This window comes from Canis lupus, chromosome 7, assembly GCF_011100685.1.
Source record: "Canis lupus familiaris isolate Mischka breed German Shepherd chromosome 7, alternate assembly UU_Cfam_GSD_1.0, whole genome shotgun sequence".
NCBI classification, from domain to species: Eukaryota; Metazoa; Chordata; class Mammalia; order Carnivora; family Canidae; genus Canis; species Canis lupus.
The window spans coordinates 30,918,189-30,940,477 of NC_049228.1; the positions used below are offsets into that span (position 1 = coordinate 30,918,189).

The 22,289-nt window shown below is 36.6% G+C and overlaps 1 protein-coding gene across 5 annotated transcripts in view; it reads right to left on the reverse strand.

Moving 5' to 3' along the window:
* Positions 1–22,289, reverse strand: part of POU2F1 (POU class 2 homeobox 1) — a 186,946-nt gene that overhangs the window by 12,497 nt on the left and 152,160 nt on the right. For 4 of the 5 annotated variants that reach the window (XM_038542646.1, XM_038542648.1, XM_038542649.1 and 1 more), the window contains 6 exons: positions 19,999–20,140; positions 18,702–18,847; positions 17,428–17,607; positions 15,297–15,402; positions 3,033–3,375; positions 2,246–2,334 (listed from right to left, as the gene is read on the reverse strand). In XM_038542646.1, the coding sequence (XP_038398574.1) occupies positions 2,246–2,334; positions 3,033–3,375; positions 15,297–15,402; positions 17,428–17,607; positions 18,702–18,847; positions 19,999–20,140 (1,006 nt within the window). Of the gene's footprint in view, positions 1–2,245; positions 2,335–2,759; positions 2,890–3,032; positions 3,376–15,296; positions 15,403–17,427; positions 17,608–18,701; positions 18,848–19,998; positions 20,141–22,289 lie in introns of all 5 variants that reach the window. The other variant, XR_005362148.1, reaches the window with a different exon arrangement.

The window sequence follows — 22,289 nt, forward strand, 5'->3', positions numbered from 1 at the left end:
ATATATAAAGAAAGCTAGGGGGACTGAAGGGAATGTTTCAGTTACAGAATAGTTCTTAGGGTTACAGAATAGTTCTAGATCTTCCCAGAGGGTACTTGTTCTAAACTCAGCTGTGCCCTGGGAAAGGCATCTGCCTTAGTAGCATCACTACAGCCCAGAGGTACACCCTCATGCAAGAGAAAAAGTGATTTATCACAAATCTTATGCCAAAAAGAAATCCTTCTATAACAAAAGGTTTACAGGTCTAATCATCAATTTTATGTATCATTTATCCTATGTGAAAGTCAATATAATGTAAGGTAACTGCCATATAATGACTTATAATACATATTCAAATGACTGAATGACCAAATTAGTTATTTCTCAGATATATCTGGTCTGTATCCACAGATCCTGAAAATGCTTCAGAGCCAAAAAGGTGAAATGGTCCTAATATCTGTGCGGGTAACTTGAGGACTCCACCCAAGGGCAGTGACTGGTTGCCTTGAGGACCAGCCATGTGATCAGAGGGCTAGAACTTTCAATTCTACCCCCAACCTCACGGGAGGGAAGAGGAGATGGAGGTTGAATTAGCCAAGGGCAAATAGCTTAGTCAATCATGACTAGGTCATGAAGCCTCTGTAAAAACCCAAGAGGACAGATCTTACGTCTTTTTTTGGAGAGCTTCCACTCTTGGAGAACTGGAATACTTATACGTGCCACTGAGCCAGGTCCCAAACTCCACGAGGACAGAAATTCCTTTGTCTGGGACCTCTCCCTATGTATCTTTTCATCTGACTATTGATTTCTTTCCTTCATCATATCCTTTATTAAACTGGTGAACATAAATGTTTCCCTGAGTTCTGTGAGCTGCTCTAGCAAAGTAACAGAAACAATCTAAGGAAGAGGTTGCTAGAACCTCCAATCTGTACTTGGTCAGAAGTACTGATAGTAACAGCCTGGGCTTACAACTGATGGGAGAGAGCAGGAGCAGCCTTGTAGGACTGAGCTCTTAACCTGTGGAATCTGACACTGTCTCTAGGTAGACAGTATCAGAATTAATTTGAACTCTCAGATCCCCTGCTGGTATATAAGAATTGCTTGGTGTTAGGGGTGGAGAGGGGCATGCTGGAATCGGATCTAGGAACCCTAGAAAGAGCAATCTAATCTAAATTATGTCTTAGATTTGTCTGTAACTCATATTCTCTATAGTATACTGTGGAGGTATCATTCATAAAACACTAATCTTAATTGAGGTTGGCTAACAGCTTATTTTTGGTCCCAGGAAGTCTCATTTAAGAGGTTAAACCATTTAAATTTTAAGGAGAAAAATATTCTCTGATTAATACAGTGATGTCTCAAATTGTCTTCCTGAATCACATAACATAGCATCTTCAGACACAAAGCTCAGAAGCCAAACAAGGCAAACCCTTCCCTATATGGAATGAGTGGATTTAGACTGGATAGCATGCTAAATCCAAAAGAGATGCATCTGGGCTTGGAAATGAGACAATCCAAGAGAATATATGCTCTAAACTGACGGGGATAAAAAAGGGCAGAACCTAACAATGAAGGTACTCCTAAAGTCTGCATAATGTGCTCTAATGTTAATTCATTACTGGACCTTCTCACATGTGCCTCTCTTAGGGTTGGGGTTGGGGACTAGGAGATCTTTTCTTTTCTTTTTTCTTTTCTTTTCCTTTCTTCCTTTCTTTCTTTTTTTTTTTTTCTTGGTCAAGTTAGCCTGAGGATGGATCTTGGATGCCTATTTAGGTAAGTTTATCAGGGGGAAATTCTGCCTCCAAGTCTACTCACATAAGAAGACAAATATCAGGGACACCTGGGTTGCTCAGCAGTTAAGCACCTGCCTTTGGCCCAGGGCGTGATCCTGGAGACCTGGGATCAAGTCCCACATCAGGCTCCCTGTATGGAGCCTGCTTCTCCCTCTGCCTATATCTCTGCCTCTCTCTGTGTCTCTCATGAATAAATAAAAAGAATAAATATCAACATAGAGTCCTGTTTTTTTACAATACTAGAAACTAAGCATATTTCCTGTTCTTACAAACTAACACCTAGACTTCTTGTAGAAAATTGTTTTTACAAGGACATCTTCTTGGTCCTCAAGTAAGTCAGCATTATCAATTTAACTCTCTCTCCCCATCAACTTCACCTCTAGCAAAGCAAACTTCCCTCATTAAAAAAAAAAAAAAAAAAAAAAAAAAGAAAAAGAAAAAAAGACCTAAGTAAGAAGAAAAATTCTACTGACCTTGAATAGTTGCCAGTGTACTGTTGCTCATGAGAGCTGGGCTGAGGGCACCGCCCAGGGTCCCTGGATTGAGACTGAGTAAGGCACCTCTGCAAGTCCAAAAGAGCAGTCACTTCATTACAATGTAGGCACAATATATCCAAAGGGATAAGAGAAAGAAGAAAATACAGCTGGGGAAGTATATGGAAATATTTGTTATTCTCCTTATGAGAATAAGTTTACTGTTTTCTTTGATGCTTACTTGTACAAAGCAAAATAAGGATATGATCCACACAAAACCTAAAGCCTGCACAGTCACTTTGACTCTTCTTTGAATTACTTCACTTTTCTTCCAAAACAAAACAAAATGCCAGAGAAAGGAATATATTTACAAAGTTATCCTTATTATGTTTGATAAGATAAAATTGAGGATCTTATTACTCTATCGAATGTCTGTGTCTGACAATTAGAAAGCAGACAGCTGAGAGAGTTTAAATGGAGAATTCTGGGCATTCCTCCTGGACCCACAACTCACACAGATCAACTCTGATGGCCTGGTGTTCTAGGTCTTCATCTGGAAATAACAATATGATTGCTGCTTCCCCAGGGCACTAAGAAACCTAAGTCCAGCTATAACCAAGGCCTTTGTGCTACCACAGAGCTACCTGTTCCAAAGAGAAAATGGGTTTAAAGAGATTTTTTTTTTTTTTTTTTGCATTTAAGGTGGTGATGGGAGTATCCCCTACAAGTAATTGGAGGGATGACTCCTGGCTGGTTTTCAGAGGTATCGGGGGTGGGAACTCCTTACCCAGCTGCAAACTGCGAAGGTGCCATCAGGCCTGGGCTCAGTCCGGCAGCGGCAGCCATGGCAGCGAGACTGGCATTTGCAGGCAGCGGTGCAGCCCCCTGGAGGGCGGCAGCCGCGGCTGTTTGCAACCCTGACGCTGTCACCATCACCTGGCTGGTCCCAAGAGGAGAGGACAAAGTGGAGGTGGTCTGTGTTGTGCTGGTCTCACTGGCACTAGATGCCTCGGAGGTGGAGGCTGAGGCGGACGGGGAGGGGCTCAGCGAGGGGGAAGTGACTGCTGAGGAAGCCGGTGGCGCTGTGGAGATGACGGTGGCAGTGTTGCTGGAGGTGCTGTCTGTGGTGCCTGGAGGCAGAACCAGAGGAGAGAGTGACCTTTGGTGGGGCATGCTGCGAGAACCATGGCTTTGCTCAGCCCTACTCTAGGCTCCACAGTTGCCAGTTAACCTACCATCCAATAACCTTCTTGGGATGTGTCCTTTTGCTCTCACCTTGTTTAGCAATGCTACGGAAATTAACATTTTAGAACCAAAAGCACAAACCCTACACTTTAAGAGGCAAGAGCCATAAAATAAATAGAGAACAGTTTTCTATTTCCAATTTCTTATTCAAAAAATGAAAGAAAGAATCACAGAAGCTTTAACTATGGAATACAACTGGTATGGGGAAGAACCACTGAAGCAAAACAATCCTTGCTTCTGAAAAGCATTTTTGATCAGAAATCTTAGTCTCTATAGAAAAATCAAAACAAAACAATGAAGGTAAGAAAAACTAAAAGTTATATAATTTTCTAAAGTTAAGTGTGAATAATAACATCTGCAGAAATAGTATGAAAATAAGGGCCCAAGTCTAGATGCCTTCTTTGCATTGAAAAATTTAAGGAGCTATTTTATAATGAAAATCAGCTCTCAAAGAGCCTATTGTGGTATATACATATTTTTTATTCGTGGAAACAGTAACACACAAGGATATTATGAATCTCACCAAAAGCATGAAAAATGAATCTCTAGGAAATTGTTATTTGAGAGACCTTTAAAAAAAGACGTCAAACTTCTTTTGTGTTGTAAGGAAAACAACAAACATTTCTATACAAACAACAAATTGACCTTACAAATAGCATTGCTGAAAACTAAAACACACTCACACTGGAATTATATAATCAATGTTGTCCAACAGAAATATAATATATATAATTTAAAGTTTTCTAGTGGTCCTAATGAAAATACTAAAAAGAACTAGGTTAAAATATTTCCACAATATTATCATTTTAACATGAAATCAGTATCAAGAGTATTTTTTTCATATGAAGTCTTTGAAAATGGCATATACTTTACACTTCTGGTGGCACATCTCCATGTGAACCACTCCCATTTTATGTGCTTATAAAGCACGCGAGGCTAGTGCTGGCCAGTACAGGTCTTAAATATGTCTAGAAGTTAGACCTGTTGAGTCACAAAGGTAAGTGTGATATAAAGAATGTAGTCTCTTGGCCTAAAGTAGAAATGACTCATCAGACAGTCACAGGATAGAAAACCTTCTGTAAAGCAGATGCCAGCTGTCCCCAGTGAGCTGTAATTCTGATGCTATTTACAGAAGGCAATATAGAACAGGCTCTCTTATGTCAGTTCTCAGTAAATGCCACATATCAAACACGGGCTGCTTACATCAGATGGAACTTAATTTACTGAAACTCACTATGTTCTAGGATATCACCAACCATATAGATGGATAAAACAGAACCTAAGTGGTATTTTCTCAGGACAGAGAACTCAAAAAACAAAAAGCATCTATAAATTTTCAGTATAATATTTCTGTGGGTTATAAAAGACCTGATAAATTATAGAAGAACTCGCCCAATCAAAAATAAATATTTCAAACCCATAAACACATTGGAACAAAGATCTTATGTAAAAGATAACCTTTTGGTAATAAAATCTATCACTAAGCTGAGGAAGACTCTCTCTTAAAAAAATCAGTTTTATCTTCCTAAATCTATTCTCGAGCCTTCTGATCTATACTAAGAACATCCAGAATTCAACTATCTTCTCATTTTAACGCTAAGGAAATGTTTCTTTCACACACCATGGAGCTGGGAGGAAATTCGACATCATCTGTTTCAGTACTGACTCCACTCTTCCCGCCCCCATACTGCTGCACAAAAGTGTTATGTGGTCTCAGTGAATCCCATAAACATATCTTTCTTACTGCTAGTCAAAAAGGGACCACTTACTCCTCTTTCTCCCTTCTCAAAAACAGATAAAGTTTCCTCTTTATCGCTCTGTCCCTAAATACAACTATACTTGTGTGGGTATCATTAATCATGGCTCCATTATTGTTTCGGTTCTACATTTACCTGATCACTCTTTATCTCTGAGCCCCTGATGCAGTGCTGGGTCCTATGCTGGGCAGATTCACACTCTTCCACTTTGATACCTATAAGACCTGCCTCTTGTTCTATTTAGAAAGATAAACGTTTTTTCTCATTTCTCTTGTACTACTAAGATATTTCAACGCACTTTCAATCTTTTCTTGCCCAATTTCTCACCTTATCTACCCTTTTATGTATGTATATATACTTGTCTTGAGGTCAAAGGCTTAATATAGGCCTTTTTCACTCTCCATTGCCACTGTTTTCAGACAGACCATTCAGTGTCACTCTCTTAAAATCCCATGTGTATATAAAGAAAGTCCCAGTCATTCTCAGTGGCAAAGTTAACCTGACCCCAGAAACCACTCCCAGGTGCTTTCAATAAGAATATGTCATATGAGCACCAGTAATTTTCAAATAAATTCTCCTAGCCAGTGAATCACATTTTAATCAACATTTTATGACCTTATATTCTTATATTCTTGGCAACATAATTACTTGGGAAACTTTGACCAAAGAACTGATGTTTGCTGAGCTTCATTGTCTTCAACAACAAAATAAGATGCCATCACCTACCTGGAAGGCTAGTAGAAAGTTACATGCAAGAATATATAGTGTTTGGCATATCCTGTCACTTCCTACCTCATCTTCTCTTTTAGAAAATAGATTTTTCGAGGTATAATTTATGCCATAAAATACACCCAATTTAAACACAAAATTCAATGGTTTCTAATATATTTACCAAGTTGTATAATTATCACTCACTGCGCCCAGTTTATGACACTACCACCACTCAGAAAAGGTCCCTTGTACCTATTTGCAGTCACATTCCACTCCCACCTACAGCTCACCTAGTCATTCGCTTTTCTCTCTGTAGATTTACCTTTTCAGGACACTAGACATAAATGGAATCATATGACTTGTAATCTTTTTCATCTGGCTTCTTCCAGTTAGCATACGGTTTTCAAGGTTTATCCATGTTGTAGCAAAAATAATACTTCCTTTTTCTGGCTGGAAAGTACCACTGGATGGGTAGACTACTGCATGAGGATAGACCATTACTGATTCACAGTGGATGGGCATTGACTTGTTTCCAGTTTTTGGTTATTATAAATAATGCTGCTATGATCATCTCTACCAAAATTTTTTGTGTGGTCATGCTTTCATTTCTCTTGGGGACTTACCAGACAAAAATGAAAAATTTACATTTAACTTTTAAAGATACGGCCAAAGTGTTTTCCAAAGTGGCTGTATCATTTTCACTGCCCCAGCAATGTGTATAGGTTCTAGGGCAGCACTTGTTATTCTTGGTCTTCTTGATGATAGCCATTATATAGTGAGTATGAAAAATACCTATGGTTTTAATTTACAATTCTCAGATGAGTAATAATGTTGAGCATCTTTTCATGTTCTACTGGGCCATTTCTGTATGTTCTTTGGTATAATGTGTATTAAATTAAAAACCTTTGTCCTTTTAAAAATGAGGCTTTTGGCTCAGTGGTTAAGTGTCTGCCTTCCAGCTCAGGGCATGATCCTGGAGTCCTGGAATCCAGTCCCACATCAAGCCCCCCAGCATGGAGCCTGCTTCTCCCTCTGCCTCTCTCTCTGTTTGCCTCTCATGAATAAATAAAATCTTAAAAAAAAAATGAGGCTGTTTATATTTTTGTATTTTTACTACTTAATCTTATTTATTTATATGCTCTAGATGCAGCTCCTTTATCAGACATATAATTTACAAATGTTTTCTCCAAGTCTGTGGGTATCTTTTCATTTTCTTAAAATGTCTCCTTTAGAACAAAAGATTCTGCTTTTGAAGTACAAAAAAATTCCAATTTATCAATTTTTTTCTTCTATGGATTGTTTGGTGCTGTATCTTCAAACTCTTTGCCTAACCTAAGGTCATAAAGATCTTCTATTTGCTTTCTAAAAGTTTTATTTCTTATATTTAGGCCTTTGATCCTTCCTTCTTAATTTTTGTGCCTGGTATAAAGAAAGGGTCTAAATTCATCTTCATGTATATGGACATCTAATTGTCTTGGAACCATCTAATTGTCTCAGTATCTTTTTGCTATTGAATTGCTTTGGTACCTCTGTCAAAAGTCAACAGAGTATATATCTAAAGGTTTTTTTCTGGACTCCTGATTCTGTTCCATTAATCTATTATTTGTCTTCATGCTGGCAGATACTGTCTTTATTATATAGCTTTATACTAGACTCTGAAATCAGGATATTTAAGTCCTCCAATGTCATTCTATTTCAAAATTATTTTGGCTATTCTGGTTCCCTTCTATGTATATTTTAGAATGAATTTATCATAATTACTGCCAAAAAATTGCTAGAAATCTGACTATAATTGTATTGAATCTATAGATCAATTCAGAGAATACTGTCATCTTAAAAATACTGAATCTTCCAAACTATGAACATGGAATATCTCCTTTTATTTAGACTTTCTTTAATTTCTCTCAGCAAATTACAGTTTTCACTGGGTAAGTTTTGTACTTCTTTTGTTAGATTTATTCCCAAGTATTTTATTCTTTTTGAAGCTATTATGAATAAAATTATTTTAGTAATTTTATCTTTGGACTGCTCATTGATACACATACAAATGCAATTGATTTTTATATATTGATCTTGTATCCAACAAACAGCACTAAATTCATCTACTAGTCCTAGTAGTTTTCTTTGGTATGTGGATTCCTTGGGATTTATATATATATAGAATAATGCATATAAGGACTTTAGACTTCTCTTCTTTCATATTGGATGTTTTATTTTTATTTTTTTTAAAGATCTTATTTATTTATTCATGAGAGACAGAGCAAGACACCGAGAGAGAGAAAGAAAGAGGGAGAGAGAGAGAGAGAGGCAGAGACACAGGCTGAGGGAGAAGCAGGCTCCAGGTAGGGAGCCCAACGCGGGACTAGATTCCAGGCCTCCAGGATCATGCCCTGGGCTGAAGGTGCTAAACCACTGAGCCATCTGGGCAGCCCAAATTGGATGTTTTAAAATTTTCCCCTTTGTTAAACTGGTTATAACCTCTAGTACAATTTTAATTCAAAGTCTATGAGAGCTTGCTTTGTTCCCAATTTTAGGGGAAAAGTATTCAGTCTTTTCACCATGCAGTATCCAGTTAGCTGTAGGATTTTAGCTGGTGCTGTTTATTCTTTATCAAGTGAGGAAGTTCCCTTCTATTCCAGGTTTTTATTATGTTGGATTTTGTCAAATGCTTTTCCTGTATCTGCTGAGATGATCATGTGGTTCTGGTCTTTTATTCTACCGGTGTGGTGTATTACATTATTTGATGTTCCGTTATTATTAAACAAACCTTACATTTCTGGGACAAGTCCCCCTAAGTGGTGATGTATAATCTTTTCTGTATGTTACTGGATTTGATTTGCTAAAATTTGCTGAGTGTTTTTGTGTATATTTTCATAAGGGATACAGGCCTGTAATTTTCTTTTTTGTGGTATCTTTGTCTGGCTTTAGTATAGAGGTAATACTGACTTCATTCAATGAGCTATCCTTCCTCTTTCTTCTGGAAGATGGCTAAAGATTAACTATTTTTTCTTATATCTGATAGAACTCACTGCTAAAGTCATCTGGGCCTAGGTTCTTCTTTTTGGAAAGGCTTTAATATTAATGATTCATTTACTTTCTTGCTTTAAGTCTATTTACATTTTTTTTTTTTTATTTGAGTTGGTTTAGATAATTTGTCTTTCTCAGAATTTATCATTTCATCTAAATTGTCTTATTTTTGGGGGGCATATGGTTGTTCATAATATTCCACTATGCCAACATAATGTACCATTTCCATTCCTAAATATATATCCAAGAAAACTGAAAACATGTCCACATAAAAAGCTGTATGCAAATGCTCAAAGCAGTATTCAAAATGCCCCAAAACTGAAAGCAGCTCAAACGTCCATCAATTCATAAATGATAAACAAAATGTGTTTTACCCATACAATTAAATATCACATAACCATAAAAAGGAATGAAGTACTGATATATTCTACAAGATGGATAAACCTTGGAAAATGGAAAATGTTATACTAAATGGAAGATGCCATACACAGAAGGCCACATAATATATTATTCTATTTGTATGAAATATCCAAAACAGGCATACCCATAGAGACAGAGTAGACCAGCCAGGAGTAGGGTGGGGAGGAACTGTAAATGGGTATAGGGTGGCATATGGTTCATTATGAAACATTGATTTTGAAAAAAAAAAAAATTGGGATAAAGCATGTTAGTTGAGATTATTAAAGGCTGTTGATTTTTTTTTTTTTTAAGTCTGAGACACATCAGAACACACGTCTTTCTGTGTATAGTCATATTCATTCTTTTATTTATTCTAGGAAAGTTTACCAGGGAGCTATAATGTGCCAAGCACTATGCTAAATATTGGAAAACAAAAGCAACTGTGTCAATCAGATAAGATTTCTCTTAGAAGATAGTAAACTGAGGATATGTTTTCTTTCTCTTCATTTCTAAAATCCTATTCCAAATGATGGTAAAGAAAAAAGGAAGCAGAGCTCTGGGGACAGATATCAGAGGACTTGAGATTTTGATAGATATTTTGATAGATAGATTTTTGATAGATAGATAGATAGATAGATAGATAGATAGATAGATAGATAGAGAAAGAGGTTCAAACTGGGTGGTAGGGAAGCCGAGAGTCCAGAAGGACATAGCAGAAGACTATGACAGAAGTGAGAATCACTCACCTCAACAGAGCCCTGAGGAGATTCCAAGCTCAGAGTTGTCAGAGAAAGAGAATTACAACAGAAGGGAATGACATTGTTCCGAAGAGAAATTTCTGTATAGTCCTGCCTTTTGAAACCAATGTTTGATGATATGCTATTATATTATCTCATATACTTAAAAATAAAAATCACAAGGATGAGAGGAAGAACACTAATACTGAATACAAGCAAAACAAATTGAATTTCAAATGAATAATGTAACTACACTGAAGAGGACATAAAAAAAACCTAATCTGAACAACCTTTGAACACGGTATTTGGACTACATCCCTTCAGATTAAAGAGAAGAATGCTACCCAAAAATGAAACTCAAACTAGTAGGCCCTTTTTTGTTCAGAGGCATAGGTTAGCCATTTTGAAACCATTTCGTTTTCACTATAGGATCGAGCAATTAAGTAACAATATTATTGATAATAGGAGCCAGGTTGCTCATTGTCACTTTGAAGGGAGTTAACATATGGAAAAAGGTAAGGATAGAAAAGAATAAACTATAGGGTGCTGGACTGGAATTGGAGATACCAGTATGTATGAGTGGATTTTAATAAATGAAGATAAAGAAAAAAACGCATGTAGATATGGATCTACATGTAAAAATATACTTCCAGATGTATATCTAAGCACATATACTAATGTATGTATATGTCTATCTGTTTCTACCAAGATGCCCTAGCAGCCATCACAACACAGTATCAATAAGTGCATGTAGATCTTGATATCTACATACCTCTCCACACTAAAAGGAACTAGAGATTCTTGAAGAAATGGCTGATTCTAGGCCTGGATCAGAGAAACTTTAAGATGAGGCTGAGCATCTTGTACCAAAAAATAAGGAAGCACTCAAAGAATGGTAGGGACATGTCAAAAAAGCACAGGAGTCACTTTGAAGGGCTCCCACTGGCAAATGCAGAACAATTTGAACATTAAAATAAAAGATACAACTCTAACCTATTGAAGACAGAAAGAATGTCTGAGTCCATACTGATACAGACAGATAAATAGGGAAAAGGAAAAGTTCATCCTTATAATTGAAAGGCAACTAAAAAATGTAGAAGAAATGACAGAATTACTTGAGAATCATAGTAGATCCATGCAAAAATCATCAATGGACACTAGTGGGCAAAGGCTTAGAAAAAAAAAAAAACAAGATATCTGTATAGTTTCAAATCCATTTACTAGCTATGAAGAGTAAAATAATTATGACACAATAGAAAATCCTGACATATATCACCTTAATAAAATTATCAAAGTCAATACCACCAGTAGTGGGACTACTCAACAGCATGTGTCTGTTGAGACACATGCACAAAGGAGGACTGAACATCACTTCTGTTGTCTTCTTGCCCAAAGTACATAATCTGAATCTAATCATGAGGAACTGTCAGACAAAACATCTACATAATAAACAGCTATATTCCTCAAAAAGTCAACGTCCTAAAATACAAAGACTCATATTGTCCCCAATTTAATAAGACTAAAGAGACAACAGCAACTAAATGCAATGCATGATTTAAGATTTTTTTCTATGAGACATTATTGGCACAGCCGGTAAAATATGAATGTGAACTGTTTACTAGATATTAGTACTGAGTCAATGTTAATCTTCTGTTTTTGATAACTGTATTCGGGCTATATGAGGTAATTTCTTTTTTTTTTTTTTTTTTTTTTTTAGAAAATACACAATGAGGCAGTTGGGAATCAAGTAGCATGTCCACAACTTGCTCTTAAAACAGTTCAGAAAGGGGTACCTGGGTGGCTCACTCAGTTAAGCGGCTGCCTTCAGCCCAGAAAGAGAAACAGAAAGAGGAAAAGTAGAGAAAAAGCAAATAGTAAGATTTTCCCATTTGGAGAATGGGAAGAAATGTGGGATTTCTCTGAACTATTCTTCTAACTTTTCTATAAATCTGAAATTACATAAAAATAAAGTATTTAAGGGGATTCCTGGGTGGCTCAGTGGTTTAGCGCCTGCTTTTGGCCCAGGGCGTCATCCTGGAATCCTGGGACTGAGTCCCACATTGGGCTCCCTGCATGGAGCCTGCTTCTCCCTCTGCTGTGTCTCTGCCTCTGCCTCTATCTCTCTCTCTCTCTCTCTCTCTGTCTCTTATGAATAAATAAAACAACAACAAAAAAAAAAGAAAGAAAATTTAAGACAAATATATATGTACAAAGGTCCTCATTATAGCATCATTTATAATAGTGAAAACTTTATTCCTTTAATAATTAGTTATTGGGTATCTTACATTCTAGGTAGTGTGCTAAAGACAAAGGAAATGGTATTGAACAAGCAAGACCAGTTTTGTGATTTAGAAACTGAGGGGTTTCTCAGGAGGCAAGATTTGCAGGACTCAAACTAGATAAGCTGGTCATTCTAAGTAGAACTGAATTATGATGGCTCTACGCAGAAATGTTTATAAAATTCTGATACAGCCATTAAATACAATAAGGGCAAATCAAAAGTAGTAATGTAAAAACTGTAAGGGAATGATACTTATTGTAAGACAGAAAGAAAAACTAGGACACAGAAACACTATTAGAATTGTGTGTGTGAAAAAAAAAAAGAATTGTGTGTGTGTGTGTGTATATATATATATATATATATATATATATATATATATATATGATTTAAAGGCAAAATTAAAATAGCTCGTGATTATTTTTCCTATTTTAGTTTCCTATAATGTTCTACTGTTTTAAGAACCAAAGAAGAAATTCATCCTAAAAAAGTTACCAACACTTCTATTGTTATTGTTTATATATTTATTTATATTTATTTTTTAAGTAGGCTCCATGCTGGGCTTGAACTCATGACCCTGGTATCAAGACCTGAGCTGAGTTCAAGAGTTGTATGCTTAACTGACTAAGCTACCCAGGTGCCCCAATCACCAACATTTCAGAAAATAGCTTTTTTTTTTTTTAAGACTTTATTTGACATAAAGAGAGAGAGAGAGAGAGAGAGAGCACATGCACAAGCTGGAGGAGAAACAGAGGGAGAGGAAGAAGCAGGCTCCCCTCATTTGAGCAGGGAGCCTGATGTGGGTTTCCATCCCAGGACCCTAGGATCATGACCCTGAGCTATAGGCAGATGCCCAACCTGACTGAGCCACCCAGATGCCCCTCAGAAAATGGTTCTAACTAAATCCACATAAGTGGGCTAATTAAATGAGTTCAGGAAAATGTCATCAGTCAGTTAGGATCATGAAAAACAGAGAGAAAATTTTTAAGCTAGTTTTGAGTACGTGTGTCTCCTAAAAATTAACTTCTGTTTCAGATTTTTTCCACATTTTTAGAAAATCTACAAAGCTACCTATTCTACTAAGTTCTATTTGAACCATTAGGAATTGTTTTGTGGAAAATGGTTACCTTTAGGCCTAATGTAATACAACTTATAATTTGTTGGGAAGGTAAAGTTCAGTTCATAATTTAACAGACGATGGCAGCCATGGTAGATGTTGAGTTCCTCAAAGGTGGGAATTTGACATTCCTACTGCCTAAAACAAAGCAACCAATCATCCACAGTTTGCTTACTAAGCTGAAGTGCTGAATACTATATACTCTGAAACATGGGGTTCTTAACTTGCAATGTCTACTCCTAAGGCATCCAAAAATGGCCCTGGTGAGGTGGGGACTGATGGGAGTCGTTATTTATGAACCTCCTTACATTTTACTAAAAATAATGAGTATATCTATTTTGTGAGGGGAAAGTTTAAAGCTTTCATCAAATTTTCTTTTCTTTTTTAAAAGATTTTATTTATTCATTTATATTTGAGAGAGAGAAAGAAGTCTGAGAGAGATCATGAGCAGCAGGGAGGGGAAGAAGGAGAAGCAGGACCCTGGGATCACAACCTGAGTGAAAAGCAGATGTTTAACGGACTGAGCCACTCAGACACCTCTCTCATCAAATTTTCAAGGAGCTCTAAGACCCAAAAGAGGTCAAGAAGTACTATTCTATGGGCGCCTGGGTGGCTCAGTCAGTTAAGCATCCAACTCTTGATCTCAGCTCAGGTCTTGATCTCAGGGTCTTGAGTTCAAGCCCCCCTCTGGGCTCCACTTTAAGCCTATTAAAAAAAAAAGTGCTACAACAAATAAATAAATAAAATTATGAGATTTCCTAATGACTTAGAAACTTAATAACTCTAAAAGCCATTCAATTAGATCACAGAACCAAAGAAGTATTATAACAAACTTAAAACATGAGTGAAGACAATCAAATTCCTTAACTCTAGGTTAAATTCAAGTTTCACTGTGAAATATCACAAATCTCTTCGAGAGTTTACTAGCACATAATCAAGCTGGTGAATAATTACAGAATGCCTTATGCATCATATATCACTAAAAAACTTCTGATGACAACACTGAGTTATTTTAAATGTACTTGGGAAATGTGCTATTTTAAAGGAGGCCAAAGGAAAAAAAAATTATTCATTTTATAGTAAATGTCAGGCACTAGACCCTGAGATTGCAAAAAGAATATTTAGATCTTTTAAGAAGTGCAAAGTCTATTGGAAAAGACAAAAGTATAAAAATATAATTATTTATAATATAAGCAGGTAGAAATGAATAGTTTCTGGGAAAGCTAAAGAGTATTTCTAGAAAGAACTGATACTTAAGCTGGAAGAGTTTCATTGCTATCAGAAAGAAGTGCAGGTTGGGATAACATTTTAGGCAGTGGAGATGTTTACAAAGGCATGGATGGAATCTTCCTGTGTGTTGAGGGTGGAAAGGAGAAAAGACTAGTGGAAGATAAGATCCAGACTAGAAATAACCTTCTATGAATTGATGATGAATTTGGATGCTTTCCTGAATACAAAAAGCTGCAGCCACTGAAGGTTTTTACGAAGAGGAGTTACTTAAAAAAAAAGTTGGGAGTTTTGAAAGGTATTTCTGGGAACAGTGTAGAAAATAAGAGTAACATGGGAAAGAACAGATAAGAAAATCTTAATGTGAAAGTATTCTAACAAAATTAATTATGCCTGTTTTTTTGGACTTCAGGTTTTTATGTATGACTTTTCAAAAAAAGCAATATGTATTTCTAGTTAGAGCCTTAATTTGCAGTTTAATTCACAATTCTCAGAGAGACCTGTCATGGGCCTACAGTTTGCTCGCCAGCTGCACAGCCTTGCCGTTGCTTACCTGTAACAGAGAGGTTGGTCACCGCAGCGCTGGTCAGCGGGAGGACTGGATTGACAGTGAGGGTAGTTGCTGCGCTGCTCGGCACAAGGCTTGGCGTGGTTGCCACCTAGAGGTCCGAAATGAAAATACGCAAAAGTATTTTTAAAAATAAAAAAATTTACATCAATATTGAAGACATATTTTGCCTATAAAAAATACTTTAAAATTCCAGATACAGGGTGGCCCGGGTGGCTCAGCAGTTTAGCACTGCCTTCAGCCCAGGGCCTGATCCTGGAGACCTGGGATTGAGTCCCATGTCGGGCTCCCTGAATGGAGCCTGCTTCTCCCTCTGCCTGTGTCTCTGCCTCTCTCTCTCTCTCTCTCTCTCTCTCTCTCTCTGTGTCTCTAATGAATAAATAAATAAAATCTTTAAAAAAATAATAAAATTCTAGATACAACAGGATTATAAGGGCCTCAGAGGAAATAATTTTATAATCATTTTTTGATCTTGGAATTGAGAAAATAGACCTATGTTCAAAGGCAGCTATTAGAAGATGGTTTTTCATGGATAAGAGAAACAGCTTTGCCCAAGGTTTTATTTTTTATTTTTTTTATTTTTTTAATTTTTATTTGTTTATGATAGTCACAGAGAGAGAGAGAGGCAGAGACACAGGCAGAGGGAGAAGCAGGCTCCACGCACCGGGAGCCCGACATGGGATTCGATCCCGGGTCTCCAGGATCGCGCCCTGGGCCAAAGGCAGGCGCCAAACCGCTGCGCCACCCAGGGATCCCTGCCCAAGGTTTTAAAAAGAAATACTCCAAGTAAGGAATATTATGCTGATTATCAACTTAATCTACAAAAGAAAATTATTCAATAGGATCAGAGCATCAAGGATTTTGGATTGCTTTTAATTTTGGTCTGTCTTGTTTTTGTTTTTATTTTGTTTTTAATGAAAAGATATAATGGAAAGAATGTGAAGCAAAATTTTAAAAAGATGACAGTTTCTTTTTTTTTTTTGACAGTTTCTTTTTGAAATAAAGTATTTCTACAGTTTTATAAGAAACACTGTCTTTCTTTTAGTACAAATAAATACAAAACACAAAACAGAACTGTGTCTAAAGACTGTCTTTTTCATAACTACTATGTCATAAACTTCAAGATTAAAGCCCAACCATTCAACAACCACAGCCTTCTCTTAACAACTAGTATGCATTCTTAATGATGACTTCAGTTTAAAAACCATCCAGTACAGAATGGATATTCAAATATAATAAAAACAAATTAACAAGGAAAGATCAGAAATGCAAACTCAATCCTGTCATCTGTGGAAGCCTGCCTAGAAATACAGAGTCACATTTGCCGTCATCCTTAAGAGATCAAGGGAGTACCTGAGCGCTGCATGTCCCTTTAGTCTAGAATACTATTCCAAAGCAATTGGTGGAAGTTACTCAATGAGGTTATCAATGAAAGGCCCCATACATGTTTGGAAGTGAAGATGTGAGATGGTTGTTTTCATACAAGTTCAGAGCTATCTGGGGAATTTACTGTCACTTCCTCATGTAAGCTTAATAAACTGGGCTTTAAAACCCAATAGAAATATGGGAGAGCCTGGGTGGCTTAGTCGGTCAATCATCTAACCCTTGATTTTGGCTCCATGATCTTAGGGCTGTGAGATGGAGCCCTATGTTGGCTCCACGCTGAGGGGGTGTGGGTGGGGGAGTCTGCTTGAGATTCTTTCCCTCTCCCTCGCTCCCTCTCCAAAAAACAACAAAACAAAAACTCCAAAACCCAACATGAATAAAAAGCAACTAAAGATTTTTTTTTTAGGTAACTGGAATCTAGCAAATCTGTTCCCACAGTTAGAGTAACCTAATAAACTAAACTACATCAAAGAAGAGAAAAATGGAGCCATCATGAAATAGGAAAGAATTAAAATTGTTCACTTAAAAAATCAGTTAAGTTCTTGGCTTAATGATAACACGAGATTTAGTTACTTTGATAACATTTAAAATAAAAATCTATATATACTTACTCAACATGAATGTGTATATATATACGTGTGTGTGTATATATATGTATATATACACACAATAAATTACTATCATGAAATAAATTGATTTCATAGATCATCCTCTATTTTTTTAACCTTACCAGTGAGGTTGGACTAGGGAAAATTGCTTTGATAGGTGAGCTGCTGGTCCCACCACTGCTTGGTGGGTTGATTCTTTTTTCTTTCTGGCGGCGGTTACAAAACCAAACACGAATCACTTCCTTTTCCATACTGAGCTGATCAGCAATCATGGTGATCTCTTCCGAGGTAGGCTTTTGATTCTAAAGGGGAAAAAGAAAAATCATCTTGTGGAATAACTTTTAATTTTTTTTTTAATTAAAAAAATTTTGGGGGGGATAACTTTTTAAACCTACTGGCATAAATAAACAAATGGGAAGGGACAAATCAGAGAATGAAGTTGCGATATATATGATCATTTTGGCCTACTTTAAACAAAGAACTTCTATAGATAAACATTCTAATGAACATATATTTATTGAACTTATTCATTTAATTAAGAATAAGTTATCCTTGAATATTCATTTTTTATCTTAAGGGCTATTAATCTTGACTAAAATTAATAATCAATACAACTGTATATATTAGTAGGAATTTAGGAGATTTTTCAGTGCTTCACACACATGCTTTCAACAGGATCCATGAGGTAGGCAGTAAGCCCATGGGGCAGAAAAGGCAAGTGTTTTACAGATAAAGTCTGTTTTACAGACTTTAGCATAAGAAATCAAGTGACTTGACCAATCACAGTTAATAAAAGTGGTAGAACGGGTAAAGATTCCTGATTCAATGTTCCTTCCACTATGCTTAACCCTTTTCTAAACTAGAAGTCAAAATTGTATTAGAAGCTCTAACTGTGTTATTCCATGAGGCAATTAACAAACAGGAGGCCAAATACCTGTTAGAACTAACTTGAACTACTGAGATCCACTACTAGCCTGTAGTGGTCTAGTCCCAAATGACTATTCTAGGCACACAGGCTAGAATTTAGTCAAACCAAACTGTTTTGTGTGTCGCCGGCTCTACCTCTTGGTTTTCCCTCTCTGGATGCCTTTGGTTGTGCATTTTCTCTGCTTCCAGTGCTTCCCTGCCACTTCTCCCAGCCTGGTCCTATGTATCCCAGGGGAGCTGCTGCTTCTGTCACCCTGGTGCTCACATGGATGTGAGCCTGGACTCTCCTCAACCCGGAAGTATTCTGGTTCTGTTTCCAATGTTCAGTAAGTTCAGCAACTGGTTTGTCTCTTGTTCTCTACTATGTTATAAGCATCTTTAAGGACTGAGGCAAGTAAGTCCATCTTTTATCATCTACAGCACCTAGTATCACACAAACAATCACATGTACATGAAGAACTTTATTAACCTCCAAGAAACTCTTCTCTAAGGCCACACGGATGTTGGTCTCTATGCTGGTGCGTTTCTTCCTCCTACGGTTCAAGCCTTCCATTCCTAGCCCTGGAGAATTCAGGGCACTTGGGCTGGAGAGACCTGAATCAGATGAGAGGTTCTCTGTAAGAAAGAAGAAAACACAGAAACCAAGTTAGTGGAGCACAATTCATGCATATAATACACATATTACCAATAATAAAACTGATCAAAATATGTTAAGCTAAAAGCAAGCATGGAAGGGTTTTCATAACCTACATTAAAACATCATTCACTACCATATCTTTCTGAATTCTTTAAGGCTTAAACAAGGTTCTGTTATTTAATAGACCAATGACCCTGGTCATGTCATAGACATCTTTGAGTTTCTTTACACACTATATAAAATGAGATGTTCTCACCTGTAGAACTCAGTAAGATTATAGACGCTAAGGCCTCATTCAGAGCTATGGATGCAGACCATCCAAAGGTGGGCATTACAGATTCGTCTTTTCCAAAGACCTGACTTTTGTTCACATTTACAACAAGAACTATAGTCTAGGAGATCTCCATGGCTCCTTACAGTTCTCACATAGCCTATTGATTCTGTGACTCAAAATTCAAATTTTCCAAAAGGAAATCTCAGTACAACGTACCTAAGTTAAAGCTAGCAGCTCAACTTTTTACATATGAAATATATGGTCATTTTTAATTACAAAAGTAGAAAAATGATCAGAAATAAGTTCATGAGGGCAGCCCTGGCGGTACAGCGATTTAGCGCTGCCTGCAGCTCAAGGTGTGATCCTGGAGACCCAGGATCGAGTCCCACATCAGGCTCCCTGCATGGAGCTTGCTTCTCCCTCTGCCTGTGTCTCTGCTCCAATCTCTCTCTCTCTCTCTCTCTCTCTGTGTCTCTCATGAATAAATAAATAAAATCTTTTTTTTTTTTTAAAAAGAAGTTCATGATAATTCATCAAGGAAGAATCTATAAATTTGTTTTTCAAGTGTATCTAAATATATAGGACTTATCTTCTTCCCTCAACTATTCCTAACCCTGGCTCAAATACAAGAAATATGCCAAGGCTAAAAATTCTTGCTCATTGTGTACGTTGTAATTATTACATTTAAATAAATTAGTTCTCTAATTTATAGTCATAATTTACATTGATCCTCTCAACATCAGTGTGGTTCAATGTTCTGAAGTACCAATAATGCAACAGGAAACAAATCCAAGTGTAAACAATTCTCCTGTAAAATTTCACTGGTCACTTCCTGTGTCTTACATATTTACTCACCTGCGTCATTTAGCCACTTCTCCAAAAGTGGCTTTAGCTTGCACATGTTCTTAAAGCTGAGGTTCAAGGCTTCAAAGCGAGAGATGGTAGTTTGGCTGAAGTCATTTCCATATAGTTTACCCATAGCGAGCCCAACATCACCCTGCACAGTAATACAGAACAGGAGGGGGAAAGGAAGAGAGAAGAGATTTATCTTACTAATGTCCAAAGTCTTCATTCTAGGATGCTGCTCCAATAACTGTTCTAAAGACTAAACAATCATCCCATTTATTGGGTCCCACAAAAGCATCCAACCTTAAACTGAGCACAGCATTCAATGAGGACTGTTAGACCTTGATTATTACAAAATTCTTAACTCCCATATTCTCTGCATTTTCAGTCTCTTCTTGTTACCTCATGTAACAATCAAGATATCAAGAATTTCTAAGTTTCAAAAGATAATACTAATATTCTAACAAGCCCACAATGATTTAAATAATCTTTAAGGGACAACTGGGTGGCTCAGCAGTTGAGTGTCTGCCTTCAGCTCAGGACATGGAGTTCTGGGAATGAGTCCTGCATTGGGTTCCTGCATGGAACCTGTTTCTCCTCCCTCTGCTTATGTCTCTGCCTCTCTCTGTGTCTCTCATAAATAAATAAATAAAAATCTTTAAAATAATAATAATAATAATAATAAAATAAATAAATAATCCTTAAAATCATTTATCTGTATCACCTACAGGGTTAATAGATTTAACTGTTTAGATAAAACTTCAGGTATTTCTGAATTAGCCAAACTTCCTTATTATAAATCACTTTAAAATTTAGAAGTAATGCCCCACTCTCCCTGCACTCCCCCTACCCGCCTCCCATAAAATATTTCTGGAAGCAGTGAAAAAAAATCTATTTTCCACCCTTAGTTTGGATTTCAAAGTTGGTTACAAAAACACATATCCTAAAAGACTACTTTTGTAACTATTATAGAGACAGAAATTCACAGTAGAGAGGTTTGACCCACTTAGTTAAACCTTCATGGGCACTGGAAACTTGGTAACCTTATAGCAATAGAACAATGATCCCCTGAATATATTACAAAAGATGTCTTTCTTTATAAACCTATAACCTTTGAAATGTATACAGTGCTTTTCTTCTGGCTGAATCGCTCTTGTTAAATCTGGAAAAAGCCATATCTTAATAGTTATTTTATATACGGGTAATAAAAACACATGGAGTTTAAATGATTCATGCTCTCGTTTCAGCTAGTTTGGTGGCGGGGCAGAAAGGCAACATTTCTAGTCCTAAGTATTACACAGCCAATTCTACCATGCAACAGCCAATTCCCAACAACTGTGGCAACACTTATTTTGAATTGGGATTATCTTAGTCCTTTGACTCCCCCCACCCCTCCCCAACCATATTTTGGAAAACACATTGTTTATTAGCACCTGCATTAGGTTGTAGTTAAGGAAAGGAAAAAACATTTTTTAAGAAACTTCCATTTTCCTACTGGTGTGCAACTCTGATAAAAAGTTTAACAGAGAGTTATAAATTTAAATGTTTAAATTATATGATAAAATGAGGTTTAGAGAATATCAGGACTTCAATTGGTGTCTCTATTTAAACTCAGTTCCTTATGTCAAAGTCTTTCTGGAATTAAAAAAAAAAAGGGAAGAGTCATGCCATCTTTCAAGTGCTCAGTAGCCACATGTGGAGAGTGGCTATTGTACTGCTTAGCACAAATACAGAACATTCCCACCATCACAGAAAGTTTCACCGACAGCTCTGAATACACAATCTCTAAGAACAGAAATGGACTGCTTATTGATTTCCTTCCAATTACAGTAAAACTGAAAGAACCAGGATAGTGTGAGTGGGGCATAATGCTATCCATGATATTTATATATAAATGTATCTGTAGATAAAGATTTATCTATATTGATATCTCTATACATTTATTTAATCTTACTTCATTTAATCAACAAATATTTACCAAGTGCCTAGTATATTCAGGCATTAAACATGCTTTGTTTGTCACATATATTCATGTCTTGGTCACTTTATTTCTTTAGATTATTATCTTCCAGAAAGCTGGGCCAACTAAACCTTGCAATTCTTTAAGACCTGCTGTAGTAGGTGAAAATAAATGTCTTCTGACATTGTATCTGCATAATTTGCTAAGAATTTCTGAAAAACTTCTATCTTTCTATGAAAAGTAACAATATTGGTAAGTACACAAAAACATATCAAAAATATCATTATAAAAATAAACAATGCCTTAAAATGGTGGCTAGACTTAAAGCCATGCCATCAAC